Source organism: Eptesicus fuscus, chromosome 4, assembly GCF_027574615.1.
Source record: "Eptesicus fuscus isolate TK198812 chromosome 4, DD_ASM_mEF_20220401, whole genome shotgun sequence".
Taxonomy (NCBI): Eukaryota; Metazoa; Chordata; class Mammalia; order Chiroptera; family Vespertilionidae; genus Eptesicus; species Eptesicus fuscus.
Genome location: NC_072476.1, coordinates 14,290,349 through 14,305,989, shown reverse-complemented (window position 1 = coordinate 14,305,989; position 15,641 = coordinate 14,290,349). Strand labels below are relative to the sequence as shown.

At 44.7% G+C, this 15,641-nt stretch overlaps 1 protein-coding gene across 1 annotated transcript in view; it reads left to right on the top strand.

The window, feature by feature from the left end:
• The window catches only part of GLYR1 (glyoxylate reductase 1 homolog), a 47,824-nt gene that overhangs the window by 11,016 nt on the left and 21,167 nt on the right, over positions 1 to 15,641 (top strand). The window contains exons 4-9 of the mRNA XM_054714160.1: positions 744 to 882; positions 1,439 to 1,681; positions 12,234 to 12,320; positions 13,234 to 13,290; positions 14,228 to 14,278; positions 14,369 to 14,442. Coding sequence (XP_054570135.1) covers positions 744 to 882; positions 1,439 to 1,681; positions 12,234 to 12,320; positions 13,234 to 13,290; positions 14,228 to 14,278; positions 14,369 to 14,442 — 651 coding nt within the window. The remainder of the gene's footprint in view (positions 1 to 743; positions 883 to 1,438; positions 1,682 to 12,233; positions 12,321 to 13,233; positions 13,291 to 14,227; positions 14,279 to 14,368; positions 14,443 to 15,641) is intronic.

Genomic DNA, 15,641 nt, shown 5'->3' with positions numbered 1-15,641 from the left:
ACAATGGAGAGCTTTTTTCGCTTTCATATGTTATGCACGGATGGTAGTAATTAAAAATTAAATATTAGAAGAGTATGTTTTTCTACCTTTAATCGCAAATAGAATCTTGTTTTTAAAGGCCTCCCTTTGTGCTGCTGCCCTCATTCCAAGCCATGTGTCACATGTTTTGTGTGGTCTAGTAGCCATGGATACAATCATTTATGAACAAATATAGGCTCCACAGCTACAAATATCTGTAAGAGCAGAAGATTTTAGATGTTGCATTTCTTTAGCCCTCATATCCCTGATTCTGAGTTGATTGACAGGTCATCAATCTGGTTTAGGTTGTTGCTGATGGCGATGCTTCCAGGTGCCCTGATTTCCCGGGATCCATATGTGGCCATCTGTACTGTGTTGTGAAAATGGGAGAGCAGCTCCAGGTTTCCTCTGTCCTGAGAGCAAGTGTCATGGTGTGTGTGGTTGAGTGTAGAAGGAAGGTGAATAGGGGTGGAAATAACATATGACACAGTGATTTCATTTGGAGGATATTCTGATTTTTCTTCTGCTTGGCTTGTTCCAAGAAAACATACTTTCCGGCTCAAGAGCTTGAAGTGGTCGATAATATGTTTTGAAAAAATGGCAGGCCTGTTTCAAAGTCCAATGAAAGCAAATGGATATTTTCATTGCATTCTGCTAGGGTGAGGTCTTTGATATCTGGCATAGGAAGTGTGGATCATACCCTTTCTATGTGTGTTTTCTGCTAGTGCCTGGATCAAAGTGGAACAGCTAAAGCCATACCATGCACATAAGGAGGAAATGATAAAGATTAACAAGGGAAAACGATTCCAGCAAGCTGTGGATGCTGTGGAAGAGTTCCTCAGGAGAGCCAAAGGGAAAGACCAGGTGAGAAACTCCATGATTCTTGATTTATGCCAATGTCAGACCGGTTATTTTTGCATACTAACTAGCAGATTAAATGTCACCCTAATTCGAAACTCTATTCTTATGAAATGCCAGTAGAAAAAGAGCTACTTCAATTCTGAGGTATCAGCATTTTGGTAATCAGCTTGAAGCTCCATGCATGCGGCTGACCTTTCTGGAATAGATTGTTGCTCTTGGGAAAGTCACTTGGACTCAGGAGAAGTATCTGAGTGTAGCACAAGTCTTTTCTCCTTTCATAGTTCAGAGATTAGGAGCACAGCCTCTGAGATATATATCCACTGCCTGGGTGTAAATTCTACTTCTTAGCTTTGAGACTGTGGGCAAGTGACTTGATTTTTTTATTTTTTATTTTTAATCTACTCAAGTGTAAGTGGGGATGACAGCAGACCTGTTTCATAGGGTTGTTGTGCAGATAATGCATGTAAAGTGCTCATCATAGGGCATGGCTCGTGTAGATGGTGGTGGTGATGGCAGCGGCTAATTGTGGTGGTTATCATTATTATTATTAAACTTTCAGACATCATCCCACAATTCTGCTGATGACAAGAATCGGCGTAATTCCAGTGAGGAGAGAAGTAGGCCAAACTCAGGTGATGAGAAGCGCAAGCTTAGCCTGTCTGAAGGGAAGGTGAAGAAGAACATGGGAGAAGGAAAGAAGAGGGTGTCATCAGGCTCTTCAGAGAGAGGCTCCAAGTCCTCTCTGAAAAGAGCCCAAGAGCAGAGTCCCCGGAAACGGGGTCGGCCCCCAAAGGATGAGAAGGTTTGTTTTATCTCTGCAGCTTCTGGGATTAGTAACTTTCTTTTGTATGCAGCAGAGTTGAGCTTTACAATATGGTTCAGTTCATTGAGTGAACACAGAGTCCTGTACTAAGGTTGTCCTAAAGAATCCTTCAGATCAGGGGAGATATGCAGCCTGGATGCACAGGTGTGAAATAGGAACACAAGACAGCAAAGAATCATGCATTCAACTAAATGCTCAAGTCAGAAGAATGGTCCATCTGAGCAGTGTGCAAGGGCTGGCACTGGAAGGGGCATAGCAAGAAAGAAGGGAAGGCATTCCAGAGGTGGAGGGCATAGTTCACGTGGGGCTTAATGTCAGTGTGGATATTCTCAGTACAGGGTGAGGACAGGAAGGAGAGCAGAAAGCTAAAAGTAGGTTGTCACTGGATTGTGGAGAGCATTATGGTCTACTTAAGTGGTGGTGTATTGTCATGAAGTCAGTAGAGGGTCATAAAGTTGTTTGAGCTGGGTATGGAGGTGGCGGTGTGCTCCAAGCTATGCATTAGTAATCTCATGGAGGGCAGAGAAGAAAGGCTCAAAGCCAATTAGTAGGCTAATTCAGGTGTGTGTTCACATAAGGAGCTATTCTAAGGGGGTGATAGCAGACATTGAAAGTAACTGTGCGAGGCACTTCAGAGAAAGAGTTTGTAAGATTGGCAACTGGTTATAAAGGGGATGAATGAGAAAAGGGAAAGAGATGATTTCAAGTTTGTGCCTGGGGAAATGGTGATGCCTTTCTTAAGAGCAGAAGAGTCAGGAGGAGCTAGCTGATGCCTAGACCACCAGAGCAGCTTGGAGTTGCTGGACAGAAATGTAGATGTGGGAAGCAAATGTGTAGAAAGAATGTTGGATCCATGAGACTAGATGGGGTTTATGTTTGGGAAAGTAAAGGAGGGAGAAGAGTCAAGGGCAGTAGTTAGCTTTGCAGTAAGAGTGCCTGTAGTTCAGGGTGGGAAGAAGTTAGCAAAATGAAATAATGGAGAAATAACATACCTCTCTCCTTCTTGTAATGATTTTTTGTCAAGTCTTGGATGCCAAGGGAGGAGAATTTAACTTATTGGGGATGGATCACGAGACTTCTCATGGTTTCTGTCCTAAGACTTGTGGCCAATCACGAGAATTCTCGGCTTTTCATTATTGTCATTTTTTAAAATATATTTTTATTGATTTCAGAGAGGAAGGAAGAGGGAGAGGGAGATAGACGCATCCATGATGAGAGAGAATCATTGATCGGCTGCCTCCTGCAACTCCCCCACTGGGGATCGAGCCCACAACCTGGGCATGTGCCCTTGACCGGAATCGAACCTGGGACCTTTCAGTTTGCAGGCCGATGCTATATCCACTGAGCCAAACCGACTAGGCCCATTGTTGTCATTTAGAGAGACACATTCGCTGAAGTTAAAAATTACAAAAGGGCCCTAACCGTTTTGGCTCAGTGGATAGAGCCTCGGCCTGTGGACAGAAGGGTCCCAGGTTCAATTCCGGTCAAGGGCATGTACCTTGGTTGCGGGCACATCCCCAGTAGGGGGTGTGCAGGAGGCAGCTGATCCATGTTTCTTTCTCATCGATGTTTCTAACTCTCTCCCTCTCCCTTCCTCTCTGTAAAAATCAATAAAATATATGTAAGTAAATAAAATAAATAAATAAAAATTACAAAAGGAATTCAAAGTGATTAGTCGCTTGTCGTTAGTAATAAAAATAACTTTTATATCAATTTGATATTTTTTAAGTGCTCGGCAACCATGGATAGTGACGAAGAACATGGTAAAATTCTGGATATATTTGCTGACAATTTATCAGGTATTCCAAGTGAAAGTGATGAAAGCTTTGAAGTGGCAGTGATATAGTTATTCCTTGAAAAAGGCAAAAAATAGTCATTTCAAGTGATTCCAAACCTGAAAATTTGAACAGTTTCACACATGATTTTGAGTGTAATTTGCGTCTTGGTTGCCGAGATAATGATTGGTCAAAAGAGGACTTTCAACCTAATTTGGAAAAATTTGAAGGTAGTTCTGGGGTTACAGTTATACCGTCTGATTCTAGGAACATCATTGAAGTCACCAACTTGATTTTTGAGGGCGACCTGTTTAACTATTTTGTCATCCATCGGACATATATTATAACCAAAATTTGGGAAAGCACAAAATTTTGAAAGCAATAAAGTGGTCTCCTATTACTCAAACAGATATGAGAAATTTTTTAGGACTTATAGTGCTAATGGGGCATACTCGAAAGGATACTTGGAAAGAATATTGGTCTACTAATTCAGTTCCAGCTGTTCCAGTATTTCCTCAGACAATGAGTTGAAATTGTTTTGAACAAATCTGGACTTACTGGCATTTCAATGACAGTGCAAACATGACTAAATCTTCATCCAGGCTATTTAAAATTCAATCTGTACTTGACCACTTTATTAGTAAATTTCAAACAATATATAAACCTATGTGAGAATTATCATTAGATGAAGGCATCATTCCTTGGAGAGGATGTCTTCTATTTCGAATTACAACCCAGCTAAAATTATTAAATATGGTTTACTTGTAAGAATGGTATGTGAGAGCAAGACTGAGTATATTTGCAATATGGAAACTTAACACAGGTGAAGGAAAAAAGTTGAATGACTCTATTCTGTCACTACTTCGGCCGTGTCTGGAATTGGGACATCATATATAACAAGTTAACTATTACAATAGCATTTCAATCGCAGAAACTTTATTACTACATAAAACAAGAGTTTGCGAAAAATTCGAACAAATAGAGGCTTGCCAAAATGTTTGAAAGGTGACACATACAGTGTTTTACAAAGTATCATACTTTAAAAAGATATTAGCTTGTAAAAATATGTAATAAATAACTTCAAAATGCAATGGGTATTTAATTTTAAAGTGTGCCTTTAACATTTATGTAAAATGTTTTTTTTTTTCTTTTTTTTTTTAAATATATTTTATTAATTTTTTACAGAGAGGAAGAGAGAGAGACAGAGAGCTAGAAACATCAATGAGAGAGAAACATCAATCAGCTGCCTCCTGCACACCCCCCACTGGGGATGTGCCCGCAACCAAGGCACATGCCCCCGACCGGAATCGAACCCGGGACCCTTGAGTCCGCAGGCCGACGCTCTATCCACTGAGCCAAACCGGTTTCGGCTATGTAAAATGTTTTTTGTACTCGTTCAATAGAAACTTATCTGGCCACTGGGTAAAGCTAGCAATAAAACTACTGGTCCACAATGTGTTAAGATGAAGTAGGTAGTCTTGTCTAACACGGGTAATTGTGAGAGCAGGATCAAGGGGGTAGAAGCCAGATGGCTGGCAGAAACAGTTGGATGATGAGGCTGTGATGAAATGCTAGATATCAGATCAAGACTTGCAAATTCAGATACCAGCAAGACCAGACAGTAATTGAAGTGAGTGGAGCCCACTGATGCAAGAAGAAATGGCTCAAGCAGTAGGTTCCACGGCCCTGCCCTGCCTCCATGCTGAGAGCATTAGGGGTGGCAGTGGCTGGTGATCCGGGGAGGTTATGCTCTGCCTATTGAGTTCCAGCCAACTTTTGCCAGATCGTCTGGTTTTTCTCAAAAGAAGCTGGAAATACAAGTTTTTATGTGAAATGTTTCAATTTTAAATGTTAGTAGCTAACTCATAATTTTAAAATACTTATTCCAAAGGAACATCTCTGCACCAAATTCAGCCAGTGGGCTGCCAGTGTGAACTCCGTGTTAGAGAAGGTCTGTCTTGCTGTCAAATGACCTAAGACTGAGAGTGGATGAGACTGACTGTAGTGGTGGGGACAGCCCTAGGTTATCATGAGTATAGGGAAATGCCAGCCAAAGGCAGAGAAGGTTTTGAAAATTGCTGGCTGCAGTGTGTGAAAAACTTCTTAGGGGGTTTGATCTAATTTGATCTAGTTGAATTTATTTTCAGGGACCCAGAGGAATCTGGGCCATCAGGTTTTATACTATTCTCCAAATTCACACTGTCTGGTGTCTTTAAGCTGTGGATCTCGCCAACTCTTCTGCTGGCTCTGGAGAGAAATTACTTCTTTTTGGATAAAAGGGAAGTATAAAGGAGAAGTTAGGAGGAGGGCCTTGAGTTTGAATCATGACTCCATGACTTGCTATACCTGTGTGATCTTGATCAGCTACCTTTGCCTTGGTTTCCTCGTCTGATCATTGGGAATATTAAAGACTAGTGGCCCGGTGCACAAAATTTGTGCACATTAAAAGGGAATTAATTAGAAGGCCCGTTGGTGTCCGAAAGAGCGGCTCTGAACCTGGGAACCTGAGTGTTCCGCTTTAGTTTCTCCAATTGCAGGTGAGGGGGGTGGGAGGTTGTCACGCTGCTGTAGGGACTGGGAGTGGGTCCAGGTCGAAGTAGCAGCGCCCTCAGCACAGGTTGGGGTGTATTCCCTTCCAAACTCTGGTGGGAGAGGTTGGAGTCGGTTCTTGCTGGTTCCAGTATCCAGCTGATGTTGATGTACGGTGGTCTAATTGATACTGTTTCATTTCGCTTAATTCGCGAATCTGTTCTTCAGTCAGCAGCCAAAGTGCTCACAAGTCATTAGTTAAATCGTATCACTCAGTCTGCTTAGTGTCCTCTCCCTTGTCCTGAGGATAAACCCAACCTCGAAGTCGAGGATTCGTTTAGCTCCTGCACTGTTACATTCTCGCCCCAAACTCGTGCCAGCCTGTTCGGGTCTCAGCTTAGATATCATATCCTTTCCTTTCCAAACAGGTCCTCCTTAAGAGAACCTCCCCATCCCTTAGCACCGTTTTACTTACTTGATACACTTCACCTGTTTGTAATTGTTTGTGAGTTTATTAATTTTTTTCGTAGAGAGGGAGTATAACAGGTCATAGCAGGCAAGAGATTGGCGTTTTCTTGTCTTGCTACATCATTTACTCGCTTTAGGTGACCTTAGCCGTTTATTTAATCTCATCTGTAAAATGGGCTGTTGTGTTGACTAAATGAATAAAGCATTCCAAACTAATAAATAAATAAATAAATAATAAAAGGGAATTAATTAGAGGAAATATTTTAATATTGCTGTTTGCCCTTTCTCTATAATACAAGTGTCAGAGATGAAAGAACATTAGTAAAATGTATATGAAAATCTCCCTCATATCAGAGTCTGGGGCGCGCTGCACCGCAGGACCCAGAGTTAAGTCCCTGTCCACCCGCATGCGCCTAGAAATCGTGCGAGACCCAGACCCAGCTGGCCCCACCCCTGTCAAGCCCTGCAGGGCGGGAGGTGCAGCCTCAGGTCCCCCAGACCCGGCCTCAGGTCCCTTGGCCCGGCGCAAGGATGTGATGACCATTTGCATATTAGCTCTTCATTATATAGGATACCTGCCCCTTACATTTGTTGTGAGAATTAAATGAGTAACACAAGCAAAGCACCTAAGATAGTGCCTGCAACACATTATGCATGTGATAAATGTCATACACATACACACACACACACACACACACACACCTAAAGGCCCTGTGCATGAGATTAGTGCACTGGGGGGGAGAGGATCCCTCAGCCTGGCCTGCACCCTCTCGCAGTCTGGGACCCCTCACTCCTTACCACCCTCCTGCAGCAGAGGCAGGAGAGGCTCCTGCCACCACTGCTCCCACCACTGCTGCACTCGCCAGCCCAGCCGTGAGCAGGGCTTCTGGCTGAGCAGCGCTCCCCCTGTGGAAGCACACTGACCACCAGAGGGTACCTCCTGCGTTGAGCGTCTGTCCCCTGGTGGTCAGTGCACATCATAGCAACTAATCGTTCCTCCATTTAGTCAATTTGCATATTATGTTTTTATTTATAGGATTTTTTTTTCTATTGATTTCAGAGAGGAAGGAAGAGGGAGAGAGAGAGATAGAAGCATCAATGATGAGAGAGGATCATTGATTGGCTGCCTCCTGTATACCTCACACTGGAGATCAAGCCCACAACCAGAGCATGTGCCAAGACCAGGAATTGAACCATGACCTCATGGTTCATAGGTCAACGCTCAACCACTTAGCCACACTGACTGGGTGTAAACGTCATTCCTTTGATATTTTTCAGCAGTAGCCTGTTGTGCAGTGAGGGCACTGGTATTTTTCAGCAGTAGCCTGTTGTGCAGTGAGTGCAACCGCAAGACTGCTGCCAGACTTGCTGGGAGGAATTTCTCACAGTAAAAAAACAGTTTACCCCTTGGTCTGAATTAGTAATTGGGGGTACGGGGAGAGTAACATTTTTACCGCTGTTCTCAGAGCCAGGTCTCCATCCAGGAGTTCTACCTGCTGTTGATCTTTAGGAGTTTTTTTTCTACCAGGTCTCCATGCTAGGCCTGGACTCTAATGAAGGATTTGTCAGGAAAGGAAAAAGCGTGGCTAATGGTGCTGGGGACACATGGCGATTTCAGTTCTCACCATTGATCTTAATTAAGCATCTTCAGAGATATAGGAAATCTGCTTGGGTTTGGAATTTTGGTATACCTTATGATCTGATATATCCTGTGGTCTAAAAAGAGTATTGTGTTGCTATAGTAATTGTCATTTGGCTGGCGAGCTCCTCTGTGAAACAGAGCAGTAGTGTAGGCTGATAACTGGGCAAAGTCCCAGATGATTGCCATTCTGGACCATAATCTCCTATCCTGTAACGATTAACGGAAAAGGCTGATCTTGATAGTGGGGGTGTCAATTACATGCAGGCAAGCAGAGGCTGGGTTTGTGTCTAGACATCTGTCCAAGTCTCTAGCTGAGAACTACAACTCTGGGCACAAAGCACCCTGACAGAATAAAACTGTCAGTCCCATGTCTCTCCTAAAATCCCAGACTAGTACAGAAAGCACTGATTTAGGAGTCAAGGCCTTTGGTTAGTGCTAGGTGGAGAGCTGTGTTCTCTGCCTTACTCTCATCTGTCATTTTGGTCTTAGGCAAGTCATTAAAGTTTTGCCGCCCCTAGTCATAGGTGACCGTTTACATTTAAATTAAATACAATTTAAAATTCAGTTTCTCAGTCACACTAGCCACTTATCAGGTGCTCCATGGTAGACTTGTGACTATTGGCTATAGTATTAGTACAGGTATAGGACATGTTCATCATGGCAGAAAATTGTTTTTGGCAGTACTGCACTAGACCTCTTTTACCCAAACCCCTATATTCAACAAGTGTCTAGAGATAAAGCAGCGTGAAAAATAAACAAGGCCCTTATCGTGTTCATTTCTCCAATAAATATTGAACACCAACTACCAGGAATGGTTCCCAGCATGGGATATATAAAGTAAACAAAATTGGTGAAGTTCTTACTTTCATTGAACTTACTTATAATAACACTAGTAGCCCTGCTCACGAATCCGTGCGCCAGTAGCTCGCTGCCGCCCTCCAGTAGCTCTCCGCCCGCTGCTCCGCCCTCCTGTAGCTTCCCCCGTGCCCCCTTTCCCCCTGCCCTGCCTCCTCCTCTAGCTCTCCACTGCCCACTTGTAGCCAGTAGCTCGCTGCCGCCCTCCTATAGCTCTCCACCCACTGCCCCACCCTCCTGTAGCTCCCTCCACCCACCCCCCCACATTCCCCCCCATAGCTTGCTGCCCTGCCCCTTCCTGTAGCTCTCTTCCGCCAGCTTGTAGCTCGCTGCCCCACCCTCCTGCTGTTCTGTGTTCTGGTCATTACGCGGTCGGTTGTTATGCTTCACTGTGTAACGACCATTTGCATGTTACATCTTTATTATATAGGATAGATCCTGAAGCCAAATTCCCTGACTTTAAATTTCATCTACCACACTCACTATTAGCTCTGTGACCGTAGGCAAGGCTACTTAAGCTCTCTCAGTTTTCTCCTCTGTAAAATGGAGATGAGGTTGTGACAATTATGTGAGAATCTATACTAATAATAGGCTAGGTGGCATCACACCCTCACGTTGTCACAAGATGGCCGAGTGCACAACCGAGGCAGGGCCCGGTGGCCACTCCACGCGGTGAGGACTGGGGGGGTTCCGCGGGTCCTGGCGGAGGAGGCTGGTCTCAGCAGGGGAGGGCAGTTGGCAATCAGGCTGGCAGGGGAGCAGTTAGGCGTCAATCAGGCTGGCAGGCAGAAGCGGTAGGGGCAATCAGGCAGGCAAGTGGGTGAGCGGTTAGGAGCCAGCGGTCCCGGATTGTGAGAGTGATGTCCAGCTGCTGGTTTAGGCTCGATATCCTGGATTGAGCCTAAACCGGCAGTTGGACATTCCCCGAAGGGTCCCAGATTGGAGAGGGTGCAGGCCCCGCTGAGGGATACCCCCCACCTCCCATGCACAAATTTTGTGCACCAGGCCTCTAGTACACATATAAATAGCACACTAATGTCTGGCATATGTTAAGCCCTGTAAAAGCATTTGCTTTCATTATAGTAATCAGCATCACATTCCAATGGAAGAAAATACAGAGAGATGAGGGAAAGCATTCTGATATGATGACATTTCAGTGGAGACCTAAAGTGAGCATGTGAACCAAGTTGGAAGAGTATTCCCAGCAGTGCAAAGGCACTAGAGCAGTGATGGGCAACCTTTTGAGCTTGGTGTGTCACACTTCTCCAAAAAACTGAGCATAACTCAGGTAGTGTGTCACTTTGAGGAAAAAACATTATTTCGCAAATGTTTCATCCTCGGCATGCAGCCGCCTCAGCAGCCACGTGTCATCAGAAATGGCTACGCGTGTCAGTGCTGACACGCATGTCATAGGTTCGCCATCACTGCACTAGAGTATTTGCATGTGTGGTGTTTTCGGGGAATGGAAGTGGAGGGCCAAGGGGGTGCTGGTGGGCTGGAGAGAGGTCAGGGGAGAGAAAGTAACAGGACATTAGGTTGGAGATTAGCATGGAGTGGGGTTGCAGCACATCTAGGGCCCTAGAGTCCACAATAAAAGCCTCTAGCTTGACCATGTGAGACAGGATGCCACTTTTAGGCAGAGAGTGTCATGCTTCACTCTGGCTGCTGTGTATAGACTAGACTGTACGGGTCCAGAGCAGAAGCATAGTGATTCCTTTTGCTCCAGTCCAAGTGATAGGCAATGGTAGCCTGATCCTTGGGTGTTAGTAGGGGTACTCAGAAGAAGGGTTGCAGATTCCCATTTGTAAAGCCATAATCGTTGTTGATGGATTAGAGGAGAGAGGAGGGTAGAATCAAGGACTCTAAGGATCTTGGCCTGATAGTATGGAGTTGCTGTTTCAGAGATTGAGAAGACTGTAGAAGAAGCTGTTTGGGCAGGGAAAGCAAGAGTTCAGTTGGGCATGTCAAGATACCTATTTGATATCCAAGTAGAAATGTTGGGAGGACCACTGTGGCTGGAAGATAGCAGATGGAGAAAGGGAGGAGGCAGTAAAGTCAGTGGTGGAGGGAAAGAGAACAGGCCAGTTGTCAAGCTGGAATGAACAGTGCCTCTTTGCCTAGAATGGGTATGGGCCAGGCCCTTAATAAAGAGGAGTAGCAGCCTCATTCCGATGGGTCCTTTCCTTGCATCAGGCTGGGGGAGAGTGGGGATCTTGGCTCCAGACCACCCTGACTTCCAGTTCTGTCACTTAGTCTTGAAAAATGTTGGGCAGATTTCCTCATGAGCACCATGTGGCTTTTTTGGTGGTTGGTTTGTTGGTTTGTGTGTGTGTTTGTTTTTGAGATTAGTGGACTCCTTCTGAAGCCTGTACTATTTTCTTAATAATGTTTATTATTCGCCATAAGGAATTTTCTCTGTGACCTGCTAACACTGCAGAACATAGTTGGGCTTTTCTCCATCACACACCAGAATGTTTTGTTATTTCAAGAACAGAGAAGAAAAGCTCACTCTGTGTTGATGAGAACTTTCCCTGGTTCTCCCAATGGACAGTCATCAGAACCTGGCCGGGGACAGGGGCTTGAACTGACGCTGAGACCATAGAGCTGGCTAAGGGTTTTTTGTTGTTTTTCTTATTTGTTTGTTTTTAAATATATTTTTATTGATTTCAGAGAGGAAGGGAGAAGGAGAGATAGAAACATCAATGATAAGAGAGAATCATTGAGAGGCTGCCTCCTGCATGCCCCATAGTAGAGATCAAGCCTGCAACCCATGCATGTGCCCTGGCCGGGATTCGAACCATGACCTCCTGGTTCATAAGTTGATGCTCAACCACTGAGCCATGCCAGGTGGGCTGTTTTGGTTTTGTTTTTTTAATCCTCACCCAAGGATACTCCTTCCATTGATTGATTGATTGATTTTAGAGCGTGGAAGGGAGGGAAGGGGAGAGAGAGAGGAAAGAAATATCGATGTGAGAGAGACACATAGATGGGCTGCTCTCCACACACACCCCAACCAAGGCAGGGACCGAACCTGCAACCCAGGTACATATCCCTGACCAGGATTCGAACCCACAACCCTTCGGTGCACAGGCCAACGTTCTAACCCCTGAGCAATACCTGCCAGGACAGGCTAGGGGGTTAGTGTAGATGGAATGTGACTGAAGGAAGCAGATCAATGAAGAGTTGCTCCCCAGTTTGGGGCAGGAACACATCTACTATCAAGGTCTCACAGTGTCTTGACCATATGCCTTTCCCTCTGTAGGATCTCACCATTCCTGAGTCTAGTACCATTAAGGGGATGATGGCCGGACCCATGGCTGCATTTAAATGGCAGCCAACTGTGAATGAGGTAAGGCTCTCTCCTGTGGGCCAGTTCAAGGTTGGCCTCAGAGCTGATTTCCTGGCCTGACTGCGATACACTTTTTTTCCTTTTTCTCCTTTTTGTGTATGTGAAGCTGCCTTTTTTTTTTTTTTTTTTTAATCAAACAGTACAGAGGAGTATGAGGTAAAGAATGCAAGTTTCCACTCTCAGGGGTGCTCACTGTTAAGTTTGATATAATTTATTTCAGCCCCTTTGATACACCCATTAGCCATCACTTATTAATTACATACCCATATATAGTTTGTGTTGTTGAGACCAGGGTTATTTTTCGAAAAAATGGGATCATCCACAGATTTTTTTCACTTGATGCTTTATAAACACCCTTTCACTGTCTATATAAAACTTTGATGGTTAGTAGCCATATGTTATTCTATCCTTGGGATAGAGGCACCCTTTCCCTGTTGTTGGGCTAATTATGAAAGTCCTGCAGTTGTTGTCACTTTATCTCTTAATATCAACCCTCAGTGAGATGAAAACACTCAAAGGTCTGTACCAGACACAAGTAGGCCAAAACCCTAAAATTGGAAAAGAGCCCTCAAAATTGATTTGGCTTTGTCTACTGTGTTATCCAACAGGACTAGTGAGAATGCTGTACTTTAAAAATATTAGTATGCCTTTTAAATGTTTTCCCATGATGTTAATTGGAATGATTTGTATACCAACCTGGCAGAAATATCTACTTGAAGCCAGTTTTCCTTTAGCTGGAACAGACGTCGTTTACAAAAGGCTTAGATCAACAATGGGAAAAGAGTTTCCAAGCAGTTATAAAATTAGGGCCAGCTCCCAGGGGTGTTTAGCCAGAGGAAAGCAGTTACCAGGCAGAAGGAAGGGGTCTTTGGTGGGAGATGATTTGTTTTATTTAATAATTTTCTGGTTTCAGCCGGTTAAAGATGCAGACCCTCATTTCCATCACTTCCTGCTCAGCCAAACCGAGAAGGTGAGTTGTTCTTTGAAGTTCTTGATCATTGGTCAGGAGCTGGCCTAAGGGAGAGTGTTGCTCCATTTGAACCTCACCTTTACAAGTCTGAAAAGTTAGGCTCTGCCTGTACCACTGCCCAAAGCATCTGGTTATTAGTAAAAGTCACATAGGGGCTCACTCATGAATTGAGTGTTGTTAATATTAAAAACTAGAGGCCCGGTGCATGAAATTCATGCAAGAGTAGGCCTTCCTTCCACCTGCTGCCAGCACCAGCTTCCCTCTGGCACCCAGGACCTGGGCTTCCCTCCAGCTGCCAGCAGGCACGCAGGACCCAGCCTTCCCTCACAGCCCTGGCTTAGTCTGGAAGGACATCCGATCTAATTGGTATATTACGCTTTTATTATTATAGATACCCATCCCCCCCACCCAAAAAAAAGGCTTTAAAAACTTGTCAGCTGTGTGATTGAGACATTTGTGATTGCCTTCAGAGTATAGGGCAGAAACCAAAACCCGTGAGCTGTCAGCCACCTGTGAGGTAGCATGTGCTGCTGGGTGGATAGTCTCCATAGCCTCCAGGTGTGGAGGGAAAGTTTTCTGACTGCAAGGTATGGGGTTAGGCCAAGCCTTGATAGGATCTGCTGATAGGATGTAGTTTTGAAGTTGGACAGAGCTAAACCCAGTTACACTGACCAACACTGTAATTCTGGGCACATGACCAAATGCCTCTAATTCTTAATGTCATTGTTAACAAAAGGATCTTGCAGAGTTGTGTGGAAAATTGAATGAAGTAATGTGTGTTAACTTTCTGTGTCTGGAATGTTCAATAAAATTGAACACCAAATAAGATTTTGATGTTAGCAGCCCACATTAGACCTAACTTTTTAGGTAAATTTTAATGAAGAATGGTTAAGGGTTCAGTTTAATAAGTGGTGTTTTTTTCCTCCCTCTTTATTAGCCAGCTGTCTGTTACCAGGCCATCACAAAGAAGTTGAAAATATGTGAAGAGGTACGTAGGTTCCAGGCCTCCTCGTTTTTATCTTCCACTGGGCCTTGCCATGGGCAGCCTGACTTGATGCTCTGTGCTTCCTTTCCCTAGGAGACGGGGTCTACCTCCATCCAGGCAGCAGACAGCACGGCCGTGAATGGCAGCATCACACCCACAGACAAAAAGTAGGGCCTTTGGCAAAAAGATTTCGTTGGTTCTGCTGAGGGGTGAGGGATGACCCCAAGGGGGCTCTTTAAAGGTTATGCTCCAGTCATTGCTAGAACTGAATGTAAAAAAAGGAGGAAACTTGTAATGTTTACTGATGATGATTTGTCTAGGAGTAAATTGACTTGCAGAAGACAAAAGTTGTCTTTAAATGTATGCCCTTAAATGTGAGTTTGTGAGCAGGGAATGCTCGGCTCTATGCTTCTCAGACTTGCCTATGCCTCAGAATCACCTGGAAGGCTGTTAGTAAAGCACTGATTATTGGACTGACCCCTGGGGTTTTCTCAGTAGGTCTTGGGTGGAGCCTGAAAATTTGTATTTTGGACAAGTTCCCAGATATGCCACTGCTGCTAGTCAGGAGACCACATTTGAGAACCCCCTAGCTTAATAGAACTGTGATGAAAATCCTGAATTTAACTGTGGGGGATGAGAGATGAAGATACTTAGAATATCCTGCCCTCCCTGGCTCTCCCTGCAGTCACCTTCCAGTCCTTCTCATGCACCTGCCTGCTGCTCTCTGTCCTGCTCAGGCAGGTTGGAGAGCCTTGACTATTGTCCCCAAACTTTAGCTTGCACTCAAGCTCACCTTTGCCCTCACTCTGGCCAGTTGTGTTTTCAGAGTCGTGATGATGAAAAGGGTTTTTTGCTGAAAATGAACGTTCTCCTGAGCAAAATAACCAAGTCTGAATTTCCTGTCTGTGTCTTCCAAAAGGTTCTTTCACAGCCTAAAAACAGTGCATCTTTTACTTCAGTCCTAATTTTTTGTGCTATCGAAATCCCTGATTCTACCAGTTTTTTTGAATGACTTCTCTTTGTAGAGTGGAGGAGATAGAGGCATGATATATACTAACTAGAGGTTGCCTGTGCCCTCTTGAAATCCAGAACCCCTTGGGGGATGTAGTAGTGCGCGAAGCGGCAGGCAGCCAGGGCGCAGCTCCCCCTTATCCCGGCCCTGCTGTGATTGCCCTTGCCACTGCGGAGGCAGGAGAGGCTTGCACCACCACAGCAGCACTTGCCAGCTGTGTATCTGGTGCCCATTCCCACTGTGAGAGTGCACTAACCACCAGGGGACAGCTCCTGCATTGTCCGTCTGCCCCCTGGTGGTCAGTGTGTGTCATAGCTACCAGCCAGTCAATCTGTCGACCAGTCACTTAGGCGA